General features: G+C 49.3%; 1 protein-coding gene across 2 annotated transcripts in view; it reads left to right on the top strand.

Moving 5' to 3' along the window:
• The first annotated feature begins 867 nt into the window (after positions 1-867).
• The window catches only part of LOC119976849 (adenylate cyclase type 8-like), a 221,708-nt gene continuing 200,365 nt past the window's right edge, over positions 868-22,210 (top strand). For both annotated transcript variants that reach the window (XM_038817615.1, XM_038817613.1), the window contains exon 1: positions 868-1,995. In XM_038817615.1, the coding sequence (XP_038673543.1) occupies positions 1,174-1,995 (822 nt within the window). In that variant the 5' untranslated portion in view covers positions 868-1,173. The remainder of the gene's footprint in view (positions 1,996-22,210) is intronic.

Genomic DNA, 22,210 nt, shown 5'->3' with positions numbered 1-22,210 from the left:
TCCTTCTATGGGAGGTTCCGTACTGGGAATAGTTGCTCCTTCTATGGGAGGTTCCGTACTGGGAATAGTTGCTCCTTCTATGGGAGGTTCCGTACTGGGAATAGTTGCTCCTTCTATGGGAGGTTCCGTACTGGGAATAGTTGCTCCTTCTATGGGAGGTTCCGTACTGGGAATAGTTGCTCCTGTAGGAGGCTCCGTACTGGGAATAGTTGCTCCTTCTATGGAGGGTTCAGTACTGGGAATAGTTGCTCCTGTAGGAGGCTCCGTACTGCGAATAGTTGCTGCTCCTGTAGGAGGCTCCGTACTGGGAATAGTTGCTGCTCCTGTAGGAGGCTCCGTACTGGGAATAGTTGCTGCTCCTGTAGGAGGCTCCGTACTGGGAATAGTTGCTCCTTCTATGGGGGGTTCAGTACTGGGAATAGTTGCTCCTTCTATGGGGGGTTCCGTACTGGGAATAGTTGCTGCTCCTGTAGGAGGCTCCGTACTGGGAATAGTTGCTGCTCCTGTAGGAGGCTCCGTACTGGGAATAGTTGCTCCTTCTATGGGGGGTTCAGTACTGGGTACATTGAGGGTTTGAGGGTGGGGGAAACTCTCTGATCTGAGTGACTCCCACCTTCCGTGCAGCCCGCCCCGGCATCGCCAGTCACATTGTCTAATCTAAACCAATGAGATCGGGAGTGAGCTGCCTAATGGGGCAGAGCTGAGCCGGGCCCGACAGGAGGTGGCGATGCCAACAAGGGTGCTGAGTGTGAGGTGAGGCCCTAGACAATGGCATTGTGACTGGACAGTTGCATTGTGACTGGACAGTAGCATTGTGACTGGGCAAAGGCTGGGGAGTCAGCACTGGGCTGTGGACAGCGCCTGAAGACAAGAGCAATCTTCAGCACTCAGCCCCAGCAAGAGGTAGTGAAACCCAGCGTTCACAGTGACAATAACGCTGGTCCTCGCCCACTGCATTAACGAGGGTGTGAAGAGAAACTGGGATTCAGTCTGGACACAGCAGATTTTCAGCAGTTTGTGGGAGAGTGCCTGCAGCTGGTTGGGACTTGGCAACATCTCAGCAGCTCCTGAGGAATGAGGACTTTCCAATCCATCACCATTTGAAGATTAGAAAAGGCGGTTCTCAACCTCTCGTGTTTTCAGATAGAACCCGGGACACGGCCAGAGTTAAACATGGAGACCTTGGTGGAGTCCACTGAGTTCGTGACGGTGAATTTGCCCGTTTCCCAGCACAGCATCACCACATCCCGCCAATGGCAGAATATCGTCAATGTGATCAGCCAGAGGAAGGAGAGATTCACCGATATTGATGGCTTTCCAAAGCGCAGGTTCACCATCAAAACCGAGTACATCGAGGACATCAACCATCAGATCCTCTCCAAGTTTGCCGGCAGGGACAGGGGCTCAGTCTACGCCACCCGGCAGCCCACCCTCACCCCCGGACAGAGGATGTCCGATATCTTCGTGTCCCCCGGCTACACCTGCCGGGGGGTCTTACTGCCAACCATCAACCAGGTGTTCAAATCTCGGGAGCTGGAGAAACTGTACCAGCGATATTCCGCTCGCCAGAAACGCTTCTCCCTCATGATGATGAACATCATCGACTGTTTCACCAAGTTCAACATCATGATGGTGTTCTTCTTTGCCACCCCTGAACTGATCCAGCCCGTCATGAGCGGGGTGGCGGGCCTCTTCATCCTCTTCTCCTCCATGCTGTGTTTTTTTGTCCAGGCCGGCAAAGATGCCATATCTCACAACTACCTCCAATATATTGGACTTGCTACCTGGCTCTACCAGTCCACACAGATCCTCGTGGGCTTGGGCATGGGCTTAGAAACCAACGAGACCTGGTTCATTCTGTTCATTGTGTTTGGTACTTACACCATGTTACCCATCCCACTACTCTGGTGTCTCCTGGCTGGGACCCTCTCCTCAGTGTGTCACTTGTTAATAGAAGGATTTCGGTACGCCAGGGGCGAAATTCTCTTACATCAGGTACTTTTCAATTTCACCCTCTTTCCTTACTGCAGATTAGCCTGGCCTGACATAATAGAGCTTAATTACTGTCCCCAAACCTTGCTGAAAAAGGGGCTGCTATAGCACACGGCTAAATCGCTGGCTTTGAAAGCAGACTAAGGCAGGCCAGCAGCACCGTTCAATTCCTGTACCAGCCTCTCTGAACAGGTGCCAGAATGTGGCAACTAGGGGCTTTTTTTCTGATGTTATGAGCCAAAGTGTTCCAACTTGAAACACCAGTTTGGCCTGATGTAGCTTTTTTGGATATTAGGTGGGAATGTCTGCGGAAACAGTGAGAACTCAACCCCCAACGTGGGAGGCACTGTGCCACAGTGGTTAGCACTGCCTCCTCACAGCGCCAGGGACCCGGGTTCAATTCCGGCCTCGGGTGTCTGTGTGGGGTCTGCACGTCCTCCCCGTGTGTGCGTGGGTTTCCTCCGGGTGCTCCGGTTTCCTCCCACAGTCCAAAGATGTGCAGGTTAGGTGGATTGGCCATGCTGAATTGCCCCTTAGTGTCCAGGGATGTGCAGGTGAGGTGGGGTTACGGGGACAGGATGGAGGAGTGAACCGATGTATGTGCTCTTTCAGAGGGTCAGTGCAGACTCCAGGGGCTGAACAGCCTCCTTCTGCACTCCAGGGATTCGATTCTATTCTGTTCCAGAAGAAAGATAATGCAATATTACAAAGAACAATCTTATACTTTAGCAGATTAACAGGAAGAAATTAGTTCCTCAAAGACTGGAAACCCCAAAGCATCTGCTTCCTCCCTAAACCTATGGTAGGCACGGTAGCACAGTGGTTAGCACAGTTGCCTCACAGCTCCAGGGTCTCAGGTTTGATTCCCGGCTGGGTCACTGTCTGTGTGGAGTCTGTAAGTTCCCCCCGTGTCTGCGTGGGTTTCCTCCGGGTGCTCCGGTTTCCTCCCACAGTCCAAAGATGTGCAGGTTAGGTGAATTGACCATGCTAATATTGCCCTTAAGTTAGGTGGGGTTACTGGGTGACAGGGATAGGGCGAGGGCGTGGCCTTTAGTGGGGTGCTCTTTCCAAGAGCCAGTGCAGACGCGATGGGCCGAGTGGCCTTCTGACTATAAATTTGATGATACATCTAAACTCTACTGAGATCCTTTTATTTCCTAAACAATAACCAGAAATTTACTGATCAAATCTAGCCAGTGACCAACACACCGTACAGCCTAAGTAACCAGGAATTGGGAATAATATTTGATTCAGCAAAGGAAACAATCTTTTGCACAAACTGGCTTTTGCCTTCACCTCTAGCTGGGCAGTTTGCTGAGGTTGGCTGCCTCTCTCTTGCTTCTTCTGCACCTCATCTGTGACTAACCTGCTTCCTGGCTCGCAGTACTCTTACTGTGACATGTATCAATAGCAAGGATCACCCTTTTCCCTATTTCCTGTTCCTTTTTTCAAAAAATATCTTTAGAGTACCAATTCTTTTTTACAATTAAGGGGCAATTTAGCGTGGTCTATCCACCTACCCTGCAAATCTTTGGGTTGTGGGGGTGAGACCCACGCAGACATGGGGAGAATATGCAAACTCCACATGGACAGTGACCCAGAGCCGGAATTGAACCTGATCCTCGGCGCCGTGGGGCAGCAGTGCTAACCACTGCACCACCGTGCTGCCCTCGTTCCTTCCTTTCTCTTAGTTGCTGCCCAGACATGGTTTACAAAATACAATATATTCATTTTAATAGCATCCTACCATTTCATGACACGCCCCTTCTAAGAGAAAAATGAAATAGCTGAATTTTTAAAAATAATTTATTTTCCAATTAAGGGGCAATTTAGCATGGCCAAGCGACTTGCCCTACATATCTTTGGGTTGTGGGGGTGAGACCCACGCAGACACAAGGAGAATTGTCTGAATTTTAAAACATTTTTATTTTACATAAGAATCTGCTTAATTTAACACTATTATAAAATATTTTAGCCTGCTTTAACAGAACAATCAACTCTTGTAAACCTATATTCATTCTTGCCAGTCCTTTGAACTCAGCATAGAGCATCTGCTATCGTATTTTCTTAGATTAATTTTTAAAAAGTGAATAGCTGCAAAAATAGACTAATGAAATTGTCTAATTTTGCGGTCTCAAAACTTTCCCAGGAGCCTTAATGGATTATGTACTGTATAAACGACTCTTCATTTCAAAGTGTTGTAGTATCAGTATGAAGCTTAAAGTTTCTTTTTCAATGGTAGAATGTTTCTTCTGATAACTATTTAGTTTCCTGCAAAAATAACCCACTCATTTTTGCCATTCCCTATTCCTCCTGCAACAAAGCAGCCCCCAGATTAATGTCGCTTGCATCAACAGCCATTTTAAACTGTTTGGCATAGCTAACACTAGGGTAGTAATTAAAACAGTTTTAAGGTGTCCAAATGCTAAGTTACAATCCTGAATCCGCTGAATCCTAAGAACCTCAGAATTGCTTTCCTTGCTGTGGGTTTGGAGAAGCACCAAGTGGCCTGCACCTTTGTATCCCGCGGTGCCTTTGCCCATGTCACAAGGACGTCATTTGTGCTTTGGCGAAGTTGCTCTTTGCCAAATTCAAGCCAAGACCAGCCCTTTATAAACACTCAAACAGATCCTTCAGGTATCTTAGACAGACCTCCCAATTCTGACTCAACATGACCAAGTAATCGTCAATATAAACTGCGCAGTGACTTAAACCTTGATCCACCTTATCTGTAAGTCTTTGCAACATCGCAGGTGCATTCCACATGCCAAAAGGCATCATTTTGAAGTGATCGAGTCCATTGGGTGTCACAAAGGCAGTGACGTCCTTTGTTCTCTTTGTCAAAGGCAGTTTCCTGAACCCTTTCAGCAAGTCAGCATTGGTAATGAACGTAGAACATCCGATTCTCTCAATAATAATGATCGTTATCAGTGTCACAAGTGGGCTTACGTTAACACTGCAATGAAGTTACTGTGAAAATCCCCTAGTCACCACATTCCGGCACCTGTTCGGGTACATAGAGGGAGAATTCAGAATGTCCAATTCATCTAACAAGCACATCTTTCAGGACTGTGGGAGGAAACCGGAGCACCCAGAGGAAACCCACGCAGACACGGGTAGAACGTACAGACTCCACACAAGCAGTGACCTAAGCTGGGAATTGAACCTAGGACCCTGGCACTGTGAAGCAATAGTGCTAACCACTGTGCTACAGTGCTGCCCATATAATCATTCAAGCGCGGAAGAGGGAATAAGTCTCTTCTGGTGACACCATTTACTTTTTTATAGTCCATACATATTCTTTGCATTCCATCAGGCTTTGGCACCATCACTACTGGAGAGCTCCAATTGCTGAACCTTAACACAATAGTATCACTTTCAGCATAAACTCAATCACCTTCTGTATTTGGGCAACTTTAGTTAGATTCAGCTGATATGGATGTTGTTTGATTGGAACAGCATCCCCTCATCTACATCATGCACACTTACCTTTGTTCTACCAAGTTGTCTCCACAAATAGCTTTGTGAAACTGCATTAACTCTTTCAGCTCCATCTGATTCTTGTCTGAAAGATACCTTAACCAACAGTCTACGGGTGAAATTCTCCACCCCCCACGACGGGTGGGAGAATAGCGGGAGGGCCTTCCCTACATTTTTGCCGCCCTCCCGCTATTCTCCCACCCCCTCGCCGAAGTCCCGACCCGAATCGCTGCCGCCGTTTTTTTACGGCCGGCAGCGATTCTCAGCTGTTAGATGGGCCGAAGTCCCATCCCTTTCCGCCGTTTTTACGAACTGCAAACACACCTGGTCTTGCCGTTCGTAAAAACGGCGTCACAAACTCGCTATTAATAACCATGGCACCGATTGGCACGGCAGTACCACGGCCGTGCCAAGGGTGCCATGGGCCCGCGATCGGTGGGCACCGATCGCGGGCAGCGGGCCCGATGCCCGCGCACTACTTGTCCTTCCGCCGCCCCGCAGTATCCATTCGCGGGGCGGCTGAGGGGCAACCCGGCCCGCGCATGCGCGGGTTTCGCGCAAAAACGCGATGACGTCACCCGCGCATGCGCGGGTTGGAGTCTTCCAAACTGCGCATGCGCGGCTGACGTCATATGACGCGTCAGCCGGCGCTAACTCCGGCAAGCGGGCTTAACGATTTTCGTTAAGCCCGTCTTGCCGGAGCCTACGGCGTCGGGCTGCTAGCCCCGACCGGGGACCAGAATCGGTCCCCGGTCGGGAAGGGGCGCGCTGCCGTAAAACCCGCCCGGGTTTTACGGCAGCTTTACGATTTCTCCCGTTTTGGGAGAATCTCGCCCTACATTGTTCAGGACCTCCTTATAATCCAATTGAATTTGAGGGAAGTTATTGTCAGTATTAAAACCCCACATTTTCCTCTTCCTGCTTCATGACTAAAAAGACTTCACTCTTGTCCTCATCTTCTGTCTCCCAATATCTTTTAATCATGTTGATGTGACAAAGTCTATGCAATTTTTGTCTGTTTGGTGTCTATATCAAATGATTCACATCACCAAGCTTTGCAATTTGATATGGGCGACTGGAAGTGGTTTCCAGTGATTTTCCTGGTCCAGGTAATGAGACAAGTACTTTCTCTTCTGCTACAAAACTTCTAACCTGTGATTTTCTATCAGTTACTGTTTGTATTCTTTGCTGTTCTGTCTGTAAGTGCTCCTTTGCCAACTCACACACCCCATTTAGTTTTTCTCTGACAGTTGAGACATAGTCTAGAAGTGACTTTATATACTGACTTTATATTTAACAGCATTTCCTGAATTAATTGGAGTGGTCCTCTAACTGTCTATAGACTCATTCAAAGGGACTAAATTTAGTAGATTGTTTTGGGGTATCGCAGGTTGCACAGTTAATATGAGGTTAACCCTGACCATGTGCTTTCATTGTGGGTTTCAATGCCACTTCTCTGTATTTCTGGATAAGATAATGGGCGGTATTGTTTTATCTCCTAACTATCCACAACCTCTCTAAATAATTTTGACATGAAATTTGAGCCCTCATCTGATTGGATTTTTTTTGGCAAGCCATGCCAGGGAAAAAATTTGCTCAATTCCTCCCCCACTCCCTTAGCTGAAATATTCCTGAGTGGGATGTCTTCAGGAAATCTCGTTGCTATATCCATGATCGTCAACAAATATTGATTTCCGCTGCATATTTTTGGCAAGGGACCCACACAATTAGCAGGAACTCATGAAAAAGCTGAGATAAGACCATAAAAAACAGGAACAGGAGGAAGCCATTCGGCCCCTCGAGCCTGCACCGCCATTGCAGATCCGACATTCCTCACGTCCATTTCCCTGCCCTTTCCCCATAACTCTTGATTCCCTTACTGATCAGGAATCTATCTCAGCCTTACATATACACAAGGACTCTGCCCCCACAGCTCTCTGTGGCAAGGAGTTCCAAAGATTTGTAACCCTCTGAGAGAAGAAATTCCTCCTCATCTCAGACTGAAATTCCTCCCCTTTATTCTGAGACTGTGTCCCCTGGTCCTAGACTCTCCCGTCAGGGGAAACATCCTCTCAGCATTTACCCTGTCAGCCCCCGAGATATGTTTCAATAAGATCACCTCCCATTCTTCTAAATTCCAGTGAGTAGAGTCGCAACCTCTTTGCTCAAAGACCCTCCACCCCGGGGATCATCCCAGTGAACCTTCCCTGAACCACCACCAATGGAATAATATGGAAGGCATACAGCATGCTGCCTTCATCGGACACGGTATTGAGTACAACAGTTGGCAGGTCATGTTACAGTTGTATAGGACTTTGGTTAGGCCACATTTGGAATACTGCGTGCAGTTCTGGTCGCCACATTACCAGAAGGATGTGGATGCCTTGGAGAGGGTGCAGAGGAGGTTCACCAGGATGTTGCCTGGTATGGAGGGTGCTAGCTATGAAGAAATGTTGAGTAGATTAGGATTGTTTTAGTTGGAAAGACGGAGGTTGAGGGGGGACCTGATTGAGGTCTACAAAATTATGAGAGGTATGGACAGGGTGGATAGCAACAAGCTTTTTCCAAGAGTGGGGGTGTCAATTACAAGGGGTCACGATTTCAAGGTGAGAGGGGGAAAGTTTAAGGGAGATGTGCGTGGAAAGTTTTTACGCAGAGGGTGGTGGGTGCCTGGAACGCTTTGCCAGCGGAGTTGGTAGAAGCGGGCACGATAGCATCACTTAAGATGCATCTGGACAGGTATATGAACGGGTGGGGAACAGAGGGAAGTGGATCCTTGGAAAATAGGCAACAGGTTTAGATAAAGGATCTGGATCGGCGCAGGCTGGGAGGGCGGAAGGGCCTGTTCCTGTGCTGTAATTTTCTTTGTTCTTTGTTCTTTCCTTAAATAAGGGACCGAACTGCCCCCAGCTCTCCAGCTGTGGTCTCACCAGTTCCTTGTACAGCTGCAACAAGACTTCCCGACTCTTATACTCCAATCAGGGCCAACATTCCATCACCCTTCTCGATTACCTGCTACCCCTGTGTGCTAGATTTCCGCGATTCATGCACAAGTCCCCCTCCAAGTCCCTTTTCTGTTGCAACTTTGTGCAGTTTGTCTCCATTTAAATAATATTCTGTTCTTTTGTTCGCCCTTCCAAAATGCACAACTCCACATTCTCCCACATTATACTCCAGTTTCAGGGCAGCCCAGTGGCACTGTGCTACCATGCTGCCCTTTTTCCATCTACCCGATAATCTTTATTTCTTTGCCTAACAGGAATCGATTGACCTCTGCCTTGAAAATATTCAATGCCCCCCCTCCCCTCAACTTGTATCGCCTTCTCCAGCAGAGAGTTCCAAAGTCGCACAACCCTTAGGGAGAAAAATATTCTCTGCATCTCTGTCCTAAAAGGACGATCCCTAATTTACAAACAGGACCCCATATTTCTGGACTCACGCACAAGAGGAAACCTCTTTCCAACATCCACCTTGTCAATACCATTCAGGATCCAGTATCCTTCAATCAAACCACCTCTCATCCAGCCTGTTCAACCTCTCCTCGTCAGACAAACCCCTCATTCCAGGCATCATTGTAGTGAACCTCCTCCGAATCACCTCCAACCCATTTACAACCTTCCTTCAATAAGGAGACCAAAACTACCTACAGTATTCCAGATATGATCTCACTAATGTAGCGAAAATATAGTATCCTTACATTTATGTTCAATTCCTCTTCTAATAAAGGATAGTAGCCAGGATTCTCCAATGCCACGGCCAAGTTCTGATGTCGGCATCAAAAGCAACGCGAGCCCCTCCGGCGCCAATGGGTCTCCAGGTATTCACCCCTTCCTTGGGGCTCAGTACGGCGCCGCAGTGGTGTCTGCTGCTCCGGCGCTCGAACGTTGGGGCGCCACGGCCGGCGCGTGTCTGCGCATGCGCGTGGGTTCCCATCACCCCGCCGGCCCCCGGGCAATATGGCAGAGCCCTACAGGGGCCCAGCGCGGAGGAACATAGGCCCCCACGGAAATAGCCCGCCCGCCGATCGGTAGGCCCCGATCGTGGGCCAGACCACCGTGGACCCCCCCCCCCCAACCAGGACGGCCCCCGCAGCCAGAACTCTGATGTCCCGCAGGGTAGGACCATAGGTAACCTACCTCGGCGGGACTTGCCCGAACCCGTCGAGCCGCGGAGAATCGCTGGGGGGAGGGGGCACGTTTAATGGTCCACGACTGGCACGGCGCCGATCCCGTGGGTGCCCGATACTTGTCGCTGGAGAATCTGCGGGCCGGTCGGAGCGGCGTGCGCGATTCTCACGCCCCCCGCCGATTCTCCGACCCGGCGCGGGATCGGAGAATCCCAGCCAGCATTCCATTAGAGCTCTGCCAGTTTCCAGCCAGCCTTCCTCCAGATCTTCCTCCAGATCTTCCTCCAGAGCTTCCTCCAGAGCATCTTCCAGATCTTCCTCCAGATCTTCCTCCACAGCTTCCTTCAGAGCATCCTCCAGAGCTTCCTCCAGAGCTTCCTCCAGATCTTCCTCCAGAGCTTCCTCCAGAGCTTCCTCCACAGCTTCCTCCAGATCTTCCTCCAGTGCTTCCTCCAGAGCTTCCTCCAGCCTTCCTTCAGAGCTTCCTTCAGAGCATCCCCCAGATCTTCCTCCAGATCTCCTCCAGAGCTTCCTCCACAGCTTCCTCCAGATCTTCCTCCAGAGCTTCCTCCAGATCTTCCTCCAGATCTTCCTCCAGAGCTTCCTCCACAGCTTCCTTCAGAGCATCCTCCACAGCTTCCTCCACAGCTTCCTCCAGATCTTCCTCCAGAGCTTCCTTCAGAGCATCCCCCAGATCTTCCTCCAGATCTTCCTCCAAATCTTCCTCCAGAGCTTCCTCCAAATCTTCCTCCAGATCTTCCTCCAGAGCTTCCTCCACAACTTCCTTCAGAGCTTCCTCCAGCCTTCCTCCAGAGCCTCCTCCAGATCTTCCTCCAGAGCTTCCTCCACAACTTCCTCCAGATCTTCCTCCAGATCTTCCTCCAAATCTTCCTCCAGAGCTTCCTCCAGATCTTCCTCCAGAGCTTCCTCCAGATCTTCCTCCAGAGCTTCCTCCAGAGCATCCTCCAGAGCTTCCTCCAGATCTTCCTCCAGAGCTTCCTCCAGAGCATCCTCCAGAGCTTCCTCCAGAGCTTCCTCCAGATCTTCCTCCAGATCTTCCTCCACAACTTCCTTCAGAGCTTCCTCCAGAGTTGGTTCTGATGATTCACTTGGCACCAATAAGTCTGTTTTCTCCTCTCCAAAATACAAAACCTGGAGCCCAGTGTCCAGCCTGACTGGCTGCTTCAGCTCGTGCCTGACTGGCTGCTTCAGCTCGTGCCGTCCCCTTAAAGGCATATTCCGATTATAGCTCCATGGACCAAAAATAATAAAATTATAATGAAAGAAAAAGGGAACTAAGAAAATAAAGAGGAATGCAGAAGAACACCAAGACCCCTCTGCCTCTTGGAATTCTGCTTATATAGAATTATGTTCTGTTTTTTTATTTTTCCTGCCAAAGTGGACAACTTCACACTTTCCCACATTATAATCCATCTGCCAGATTCTTTCCCACTCAATCAACCTGTTCTTATCCATCTGCAAACTCTGTACTTCTTCTTCACAACATACTTTCCTATCTGTCTTTGAATCATCTGCAAATTTAGCTGCCGCACTTTTCTTTCCCCCTCATCTAAATCATTGATGTAAATTGTGAAATGTTGAGGCCCCAGCACAGACACGGGACTCTGCTCATCACATCCTGCCAATCACACAAAGACCCATTTATGTATACTCTCTGTTTTCAGCCAGCCTGACACCATTCAGCCCAAGCAATGTGCTACCCCCTACACCACCAGCTTTTATATTTTTTGCAATAACCTTTGATGTGACATCTTATCAAATGCTTTATTGAACTCCAAGTACAGTAAGTCGATCGGCTCCCTTCCAGCACAACACGTTACTCCTCCAAGGGACGCCAGTAAATTGCTTAATCGTTATTTCCCTTTCAGAAAAGCAGACTGACTCTGCCCAGTTACCTTGACTTTGTTTCAGTGCTCAGCTATAACCTCTTTCATGATCAATTCCAACATCGTCCCCAGGACAGACGTCAGGCTAGCTGGCCGATAATGTCTTGTTTCCTGTCTCTCTCCCTCCTTGAATATTGCGGCAGTATTTGCCTTCTTTCCAATCTGATGGAACCTATCTAGAGTCCAGCGAATTTTGAAAACTGAATACCAGGGCATCTACTACCTCATTAGCATCGCTTTTCAGACTCAAGGATGGATTCCTTCAGGACCCGGAACCTGTGAGCCGCAGCTCTAATCACTTTGCTCTTCCATCTATTGCAACAAGTAATTAACTCATTCCATCTTCGGTAAGACATCTTTGGTGATTGACTTGGGCACCATTGTTGCTCCATTGAATGGTCTTTGGCTTAGTCAAAGAACAAAAAACAAAGAACAAAGAACAATGTAGCACAGGAACAGGCCCTTCGGCCCTCCCAGCCTGCGCCGATCACATGTCCTATCTAAACCAGCCGCCTGTATCCTTCTATACCCCGTCTGTTCATGTGCCTATCCAGATAAGTCTTAAAGGTCACTAACGTATCTGCCTCACCCACCTCACTTGGCAGTGCATTCCAGGCAACCACTACCCTCTGTGTAAAAACTTTCCCCCGCACATCTCCACTGAACCTCCCCCCCCCCCCCCCCCCCCCCCCTCACCCTGAACCTGTGCCCCCTTGTAATTGTCATTTCCACCCTGGGAAAAAGCCTCCAACTGTTCACCCTATCTATACCCCTAATAATTTTATAAACTTCTATCAGGTCGCCCCTCAGCCTCCGTCTCTCTCAGGAGAACAATCCCAGTTTATTCAATCTCTCCTCATAGCTAATACCCTCCATACCAGGCAACATCCTGGTAAACCTTTTCTGTACTCTCTCCACAGCCTCCACGTACTCTCTCCACAGCCTCCACGTACTCTCTCCACAGCCTCCACGTACTCTCTCCACAGCCTCCACGTACTCTCTCCACAGCCTCCACGTACTCTCTCCACAGCCTCCACGTACTCTCTCCACAGCCTCCACGTACTCTCTCCACAGCCTCCACGTACTCTCTCCACAGCCTCCACGTACTCTCTCCACAGCCTCCACGTATTCTCTCCACAGCCTCCACGTACTCTCTCCACAGCCTCCACGTACTCTCTCCACAGCCTCCATGTACTCTCTCCCAAGCCTCCACATCACAGTATTTCTCTCTCTGAATGGAAGGGGAAGGTGTTTTGCTCTCTCCAGACCGACTGAGTGGAGAGTAGAGTGACTGTTTAGGAGTCTGGTAACAGCGGGGAAGAAGCTGTTTTTGAATCTGTTTGTGCGTGTTCCCAGATTTTTGTATCTCCTGCTCGATGGAAGAAGTTGGAAGAGTGAGTAAGCCGGGTGGGAGGGGTCTTTGATTCTGCTGCCCATTTTCCCCCGGCAGCGGGAGGTGTAGATGGAGTCAATGGATGGGAGGCAGGTTCGTGTGATGGATTGGGCGGTATTCACGACTCTCTGAAGTTCCTTGCGGTCCTGGGCCGAGCAGTTGCCATACCCAGGCTGTGATGCAGCCCGATAGGATGCTTTCTATAGTGCATCTGTAAAAGTTGGTAAGGGTTAATGTGGACATGCCGAATTTCCTTAGTTTCCTGAGGAAGTATAGGTGCTGTTTTGCTTTCTTCGTGATAGCGTCAATGTGGGTGGACCAGGACAGATTTCTGGTGAGTCAGGATCTGCCTGACAGAGCAATGAGCAGATGCACCCCTGCAGTTATATCCTGGCCATGAAACTAGGGCATTCAGCAACCTTCCACATTTTGTACCATTTTCTAATACTTTCAATGTCACATTCTTGAGACTTCTAATATGTTGACCTTGTTTTATGATGCCATCATTATAAATGCCTGAAGTTAAGTCTAAATGCAATGTTTACTTCTAATAGGTTTTAACAATTTAAAGAAAACATGATTATTTCTGGGATATGGCATTGCTGGTTAGGCCAGCATTTACTGTCCACCCCTAATAACCCCGGCATGATGATTCTGAGCCACCTTCTTGAACCTCTGCAGTCCATCAGGTAGAGGTACACCCATTGTGCTGTTAGGGAGGACATTCCAAGATTTTGATGCAGCGACAGTGAAGGAACGGTGACATATTTCCAAATCAGGAACCCGTAATGCCAGGGAGTTCCATGTTCTAGCCCCTTCCTTCAGCCTCTCCAAGTCCTCCTCAAGCCTGGATGGTGTGAGGTTTGGAGGGAATCTTGCAGGTTGTGGTGTTCCCATGTGTCTGTTGACCTTGTCCTTATAGGTGATAGAGATTGTGGGTTTGGAAGTTGCTGCCAGAGGAAACTTGGTGAGTTTCTGCTGTGCATCTTGTCTATGGTACACACGCTGGCTACTGTTCATTAATGGTGCAGGTAATGAGTGTTTGTGGAAGTTTGTGGGTGTCAATCAAGCGGGGCTGCTTTGTCCTGGATGGTGTTGAGCTTCTTGAGTGTTGTTGGAGCTGCACTCACCCAGGCAAGTGGAGAGTATTCCAGCACACTCCTGACTTGTGCCTTGTAGATGGTTGGCAGGCTTTGGGGGGTCAGGAGGTGAGTTAATATCTGAAGAATTCCCAGACTCTGACCATCTCTTGTAGCCACAGTATTTATATGGCAAGTCCAATCCAGTTCCTGGTCAATGATAACCTGTAGAATGTTTATAGTGGGGGATTCAGTGATGGCGATATCGCCATTCCTTCACTGTGGCTTGATCAAAATCCTGGAATGTTCTCCCTAACAGCACATTGAATGTCAAAGCAGGCCAAGCAGCACGGTTCGATTCCCGTACCAGCCTCCCCGGACAGGCGCCGGAATGTGGCGACTAGGGGCTTTTCACAGTAACTTCATTGAAGCCTACCCATGACAATAAGCGATTTTCATTTTCAAAGGAAGATTGTTGAATTCTCGCATGTTGGAGATGGTCACTGCCTGGCACTTGTGCGGCACAAATGTTATTTGTCACTTAATAGCCCAGGTCTGAATGTTATCCACGTCTTGCTGCATATGGGCACTGACTACTTCAGTCTTGCAGGAGTCTCTAATGGTGAACATTGTGCAGCCTTCAGAGAACATCCTTATTTCTGAACCTATTAAGGGAAGTCATTGATGAGATTGTTGGGCCCAGGGCTCTACCCTGAGGAGCCCCTGCAGTGATTGTCTGGGACAGAGATGATTAACCTGAAAATATTCAGCCCAGAGTACTTAAGGAAGTGGCCCTAGAAATAGTAGATGCATCGGTAGTCATTTTCCAAAGTCCTTTAGACTCTGGAATGGTTCCGACAGATTGCAGGGTAGTGAATGTAACCCTGCTATTCAAAGATGGAGGTAGAGATAAAACAGGGAACTATAGACCAGTGAGCCAAACGTCGGTATTGAATATCAAGCTGAAGGCCCAGTCTGATCAGGGAGAAAGCATCTCTGCAGAAAGTCTGCTGCCTGTGAGTACTGTATTGTAGGAAAGACTCTGCAGGGACGACCATTACCAGTTGTAAACCAGAGACTTTAATCAGCATGTGTGCTGTGAGCAAACCGTGCTTAAAGAACCACCATTGAAGCAAAGACTCTTATCTTTTGACCTTCATCCTTATTATTGTTACTCCCCCCCCCTCTGTGTTTGTCTGTCCTGTGTGTGTGATAGAGGATGGGACAGTCAAAGGGGGTAGTAGGTTAGCTTTATGTTATCCAGTTGCATTTACTGCATATTTCATCATTATTTCTGTTATAAATAAACAGTAATTGTGTTTAAACTTACAAACCCAGTGATTGTAATTATTGGGCAGCCAAGGGCCAAAGACCATGGGAATTTTTACAAGGATTATTGATTAATTCACTTCTGACTCTGGGGCCTGTGGGGCTGGAATTGACCGCCCAGGGTGGAGTAACAATCTGCCCCTCTCCTCAGTGAGGACAGAGACTAGTTCAGAACCATCCTCACACCTCCTGAATCAACCCACAGCTTACCCTGTACATCTCTGACAAGCCCTTCCTCTTCCTTAGTTATCCTTTTGCTATTAATGTATTGGCAAAACATTCCTGTGATTTACCTGCCAATGTTTTCTGAGGCAGGTGATGAGCGGAGTGTAATGCTATTTATGACACTCTAAGATTGTATAAGTTCATCATTGCCTCTTGACTTTTATATTCTATTCTTCATTTCGATCATTTGGACACAGATTCAGGGAATACAATCTTGGGGCTGATTATTTCAGCCATTCCCGCCAATGGTGAGCCATGGGGTGGTTTCCCCAGCAACCATGGGGTGGTTTCCCCAGCAGCCATGGGGTGGTTTCCCCAGCAGCCATGGGGTGGTTTCCCCAGCAGCCATGGGGTAGTTTCCCCAGCAGCCATGGGGTAGTTTCCCCAGCAGCCATGGGGTGGTTTCCCCAGCAGCCATGGGGTGGTTTCCCCAGCAGCCATGGGGTGGTTTCCCCAGCAGCCATGGGGTGGTTTCCCCAGCAGCCATGGGGTGGTTTCCCCAGCAGCCATGGGGTAGTTTCCCCAGCAGCCATGGGGTGGTTTCCCCAGCAGCCATGGGGTGGTTTCCCCAGCAGCCATGGGGTGGTTTCCCCAGCAGCCATGGGGTGGTTTCCCCAGCAGCCATGGGGTGGTTTCCCCAGCAGCCATGGGGTGGTTTCCCCAGCAGCCATGGGGTGGTTTCCCCAGCAGCCATGGGGTGGTTTCCCCAGCAGCCATGGGGTGGTTTTCCCAGCAGCCATGGGGTGGTTTCCCCAGCAGCCATGGGGTGGTTTCCCCCGCAGCCATGGGGTGGTTTCCCCAGCAGCCATGGGGTGGTTTCCCCAGCAGCCATGGGGTGGTTTCCCCAGCAGCCATGGGGTGGTTTCCCCAGCAGAGGACGATGCGAGGAGGACTGACAGTTTGACTATGATTCAATACTCCTTCACTCCAACTTGTCTTCACAAATGTGCACAGACCTTAAGGATAGCACAGGGTGCATAATATATTTTATACTATTCAGTTTTCAGTAATCACACAGTCCCTTTAAGCCCACAGACTGACTGTGATCAGATACACCCCACTCTGGAACCAAATTGCAGATGCCACTCGATCAATCTTCTGTGGATTTCTCCTTAAATTCCTCCCAGACGGGCGGCAGACAGTGGCACAGTGGTTATCACTTCTGCCTCACAGCACCAAGTACCCAAGTTCAATTCTGGCCTTGTCGGTGTGGAGTTTGCACTTTCTCTCTGTGTCAATATGGGTTTCCTCCAGGTGCTCCGGTTTCCTCCCACAGTCCAAAGATGCACAAGTTAGGTTGATTGGCCATGCTAAATTTCCCCTTCCAAAGATGTGCAGTTTGTGTAGTATTAGAGGATTAGGGCAGGGGAGTCGGGCCTGGATGGAGTGCTCTTTATGAGGGCCAGTGCCAACCCAATGGACCAAATGGTCTCCTGTTGCACTGTCGGGATTCTGTGTCGATTATCATTCGAGTGTTTCAAGTTCCACTCTCAAAAGTTCATGCTTTAAAATGTTCTTTCAAACCAATGCTTTCTCTCAGATGTTTCTATCAAGGATGCGCCTCCAGGTTTTCCAACTCTCCTTTCATTACTCCTTTGTCTCAAATATTTTACACAAAATCTTGAGACCCAGCCACTGATTGTTTCACAACTATTTCACCTGTCACTAAACAGTCTGTACTCTGCTAGTCAGAGTAGGAATGACAGGATAGACAGGATGAATGCGTGGCTTGAGAGATGGTGCAGGAGGGAGGGATTCCTATTTTTGGGACATTGGAACCGGTTCTGGGGAGGTGGGACCATTACAAATCAGATGGTCTACACCTAGGCAGGACTGAAACCAATGTCCTAGGGGGGTTGTTTGCTAGCGCTGTTGGGGAGGGTTTAAACTAATGTGGCAGGAGGATGGGAACCAATGCAGGAAGTCAGAGGGTAGTAAAGAGGGCAGCACTGTAGCATAGTGGTTAGCACTATGGCTTCACAGCGCCAGGGTCCAGGTTCGATTCCTGCTTGGGTCACTGTCTGTGCGGAGTCTGCACGTTCTCCCCGTGTGTGCGTGGGTTTCCTCCGGGTGCTCCGGTTTCCTCCCACAGTCCAAAGATGTGCAGGTTAGGTGGATTGGCCATGCTAAATTGCCCCTCAGGTTAGATGGGGTACTGGGTTATAAGGATAGGGTGGAGGTGTGGGCTTAAGTAGGGTGCTCTTTCCAAGAGCCAGTGCAGACTCGATGGGCCAAATGGCCTCCTTCTGCACTGTAAATTCTATGAAATTCTAGAAGAAATAAAAGTCAGTGAGGAGGAAAGTGGAAGGCAGAGAAACAGATTGAACTGCGTTTATTTCAATTGAAGAGGCCTAACGGGCAAGACAGATGAACTCAGGGCACGGATAGGTACATGGGACTGGGATATTATAGCTATTATTGAAACATGGCTAAAGGAGGGGCAGGACTGGCAGCTCAATGTTCCGGGGTACAGATGCTATCGGAAAGATAGAACAGGAGAGAGGAGAGGAGGGGGCGGTGTGTTTTTGATTAGGGACAGTATCACGGCTGTACAGAGAGAGGATATATCCGAGGGTTCACCCACTGAGTCTCCATGGGTAGAACTGAAAAATAAGAAGGATGAGATCACTTTGATAGGACTGTACTATAGGCTCCCAAATAGTCGGCAGGATATTGAGGAGCAAATATATAAAGAGATTACAGATAGCTGCCGGAATAACAGGGTGGGAATAGTTGGGGACTTTAACTTTCCCAACATTAACTGGGACAGCCATAGCACTGGGGGTTTGGATGGAGAGAAATCTGCCGAGTGTATTCAGGAAGAATTCCTCATTCAATATGTGGATGGCCCGACCAGAGAGGGGGCAAAACCTGACCTCCTCTTGGGGAATAAGGAAGGGCAGGTGACGGAAGTGTTAGTGAGGGATCACATTGGGACCAGTGACCATAATTCCATTATTATTAAGATAGCTATGGAGAATGATAGTTCTGGCCCAAAAGTTAACATTCTAAATTGGTGCAAGGCCAATTTCGAGGGTAATGGCGGGAACTTTCAAAAGTTGATTGGGGAGCCTGTTTCCAGGCAAGGGTACAGCTGGTAAGTGGGAGTCTTTCAAAAGAGTGTTAACTTGGGTTCAGGGTGAGCACAATCCTCTTAGAGTGAAGGGTAAGGCTGGGAGAAGGAAGGAACCTCGGATTACTGGGATATTGAGGCCATGGTCAAAAGGAAGAAGGAGGCATTTAACATGCATGGGCATCTGGGATCAAGTGGATCCCTTGAAGAATATAGGGCCTGTCGGAGTAGAGTTAAGAGATAAATCAGGAGGGCAAAAAGGGGACATGAGATTGTCTTGGCAGATAAGGAAAACCCAAAGAGCTTTTACAGATACATAAAGGGTAAAAGGGTGACGTGGGAGAGGGTAGGGCCTCTTCAGAATAAACAATGGTCATTGGATAGACATATGGGTGATAAGGGAATTGTAGATGGGCTTTAGAGTGGTTTCACAGGTCAGCGCAACATCGAGGGCCGAAGGGCCTGTACTGCGCTGTAATGTTCTATGTTAATCTATGTACAATCTGGGATTCATGTCGCATTACATTCGGCCCCCACCAACAAGCCTGGACTTGCAGAGGCCTACCGACTGAACTGGCTTGGGACAATTCACACCTCTTTAACCTGGAGTTACCTCTCTCTCTGCATCTTTGATGATTTGATTGCCTGCAGGTGCTCGCATTCCGGGGCATCTCTGACTGTGTCTATATAAACATTTCTGGAACAAGCCTTTCCATTCACCTGAAGAAGGAGCCGTGCTCCGAAAGCTCGTGTTTGAAACAAACCTGTTGGACTTTAACCTGGTGTTGTAAGACTTCTTACTATGTACAGATTGACAAAGGATGGGAGACGTCCTAAATTAATATTTCTCGTCAGTATTTACTGTTGATAAATGCATGAATGTTCGGGAAATTGGGGAAATAAAAAGTGATGTCTTGAGGAGGGTACATATTACAGAGAAGGAGGTGGTGGAGGTATTAAAGCGAATCAAGATAGATTCCAGCAACTTCCCTACTACCGAAGTTAAGCTCACTGGCCTATAATTTCCTGCTCTCTGCCTACCTCCTTTTTTAAAAAAAATTCTTTTTTTAAGCAAACGTGACACCACTGTTTAAAAAAGGAGGTAGGCAGAGAGCACTATGGTCGTATCATCAACAAATTTTGCCCCGCAGTCGTGTGCGTACAGGGAGTAGAGTAGGGGGCTAAGTACGCAGCCTTGCGGGGCCCCGGTATTGAGGACTATTGTGGAGGAGGTGTTGGTGTTCATTCTTACTGATTGTGGTCTGTTGGTCAGAAAGTCAAGGATCCAGTTGCAGAGTGGGGAGCCAAGTCCTTGTTTTCGAGATGCTCTATGGATGAGTGTAGGGCCAGGGAAATGGCGTCTGATGTGGACCGGTTGCGACGGTATGCGAATTGCAATGGATCAAGGCATTCTGGGAGTATGGAGGTGATGCGCTTCATGATCAGCCTCTCGAAGCACTTCATTACAACTGACGTCAGGGCCACCGGGCGGTAGTCATTGAGGCACGTTGCCTGGTTCTTCTTTGGTACCGGTATGATGGTGGTCTTCTTGAAGCAGGTGGGGACCTCGGAGTGGAGTAGGGATAGGTTAAAGATGTCTGTGAATACCTCTGCCAGCTGGTATGCGCAGGCTCTGAGTGCACGACCAGGGATCCCGTCCGGGCCCATCGCCTTCCGTGGGTTCACTTTCAGGAAGGCCGATCTGACTTCGGAAGCTGTGATGGTGGGTATGGGTGAATTATGGGCTGCTGGGGCACTCGATAGCGGATTGTTGGTTACCTGCTCAAACCGAGCATAGAATGCATTAAGTTCATCGGGGAGGGGTGCGCTGCTGCCAGAGATACTGCTCGGCTTCGCTTTGTAGCCCGTTATGTTGTTTAGGCCTTGCCACAACCGCCGAGAGTCTGTCTGTGACTCTAGCTTAGTTTGATATTCTCTCTTGGCATCTCGGATGGCTTTGTGGAGGTCGTACCTGGATTTCTTGTATCGGTCAGGGTCGTCTGCCTTGAACGCCTCAGATCTGTCCTTCAGTAGGGAGTCAATCTTGCGGTTGAGCCATGGTTTCCGGTTGGGGAACGTACCTACTGCTTTCTTTGGCACGCAGTCGTCCACACATTTGCTGATGAAGTCTGTGACGGTGGTGGCATACTCATTTAAATTGGTCACTGAGTTCTTAAATATGGACCAGTCCACTGTCTCTAAGCAGTCACGTAAGAGCCCTTCTGTCTCCTCGGACCAGCACTGCACAACCTTCTTAGCTGGATTCTCCCGCTTGAGTTTCTGCTTGTAAGCCGGGAGAAGGAGCACAGTCTTATGGTCTGATTTCCCAAAGCGTGGTCGGGGGATGGAACGGTAGGCGCCCTTGATTTTTGAGTAGCAGTGGTCAAGAGTGTTGTCGCCCCTGGTGGTACAGGAGATGTGCTGGTGGAATTTTGGCAGTACACTCTTGAGTTTGGCTTTGTTGAAGTCTCCGGCCACAATGAACAAGGCCTCCGGGTGTTCTGTTTCACAGTTGTTTATAACTGTGTACAGTTCATCCAGCGCCTTCCTCACTTCTGCCTGGGGTGGGATGTAGACCGCTGTGATAATGGCTGAAGTGAACTCACGTGGAAGATAGTATGGGCGGCACTTTACGGTCAGGTATTCCAGGTCTGGGGAGCAGTAGGTCGCCAGGGTCACCACATCCAAGCACCAGGAGGAGTTGATGAGGAGGCAAACCCCTCCACCCTTCGCTTTGCCTGAAGATGCCGTGCGGTCCGCCCGGTGAATAGAGAAGCCTTCAGGTTGTATGGCACAGTCCGGTGAGGCGGGGGTGAGCCATGTCTCTGTGAAACAGAGCACACAGCAGTCTCTTACTTCCCTCTGAGAGGTAAGTCTGGCGTTAAGTTCATCCAGCTTGTTTTCAATCGCTTGGACGTTTGCCAGGAGTATGCTGGGGAGAGGGGTCTTGAAACCGCGTTGCTTCAGTCTAACCTGCAGACCGCTGCGTTTCCCTCGTTTCCTCGGTCGGCGGCTGCTGCTGGATGATCCTGGGATCCGATGGGAGATGTCAGCCCTTGCGGAGGTAGGTGGTTGCGTCTGGCGGGGACCAGGGCGCTGGTTACGTATCCGTGGTCGTGTCTGGCGGGGTCCAGGGCGCTGGTTGAGGTAAAGGGGTTGCTAGGGGGGCGAGTTTGCTGGCACGGGAATACCTCGCAGCGCGTTTGGGTCGTGGGCAGGTTGGCCTGAGTCCCGTGGTCTGTTCCCTCCCTGGGCGCTCCTGGGGACGGATCTTGAAGTAGGCCCGGTGGGGCCTCCAGGTGGATTTTTCTTTCTTCCATCACCAGGTAGGTCGGGTTGTTGGGCGGGCCTCTCCGGGTCGGGTCGCTGGGCTGTTGTTACAAAAGGTTAAAACTCACGGAATCCAGGGTGAGGAAGCCAATTGGATACAGAATAGGCTCGGCGACTGAAGCCAAAGGGTGATTGTGGAGGGTTGTTTTTCTAACTGGAGGCCTGTGACCAGCGCTGTGCCTCAGGGATCGGTGCTGGGTCACTGTTATTTGTTATATATATTAATGATTTGGATGAGAATGTAGGAGGCGTGGTTAGTAAGTTTACAGGTGACAC

Source organism: Scyliorhinus canicula, chromosome 1 (assembly GCF_902713615.1).
Source record: "Scyliorhinus canicula chromosome 1, sScyCan1.1, whole genome shotgun sequence".
NCBI classification, from domain to species: domain Eukaryota; kingdom Metazoa; phylum Chordata; class Chondrichthyes; order Carcharhiniformes; family Scyliorhinidae; genus Scyliorhinus; species Scyliorhinus canicula.
This window is presented reverse-complemented; position numbering and strand designations above follow the sequence as displayed.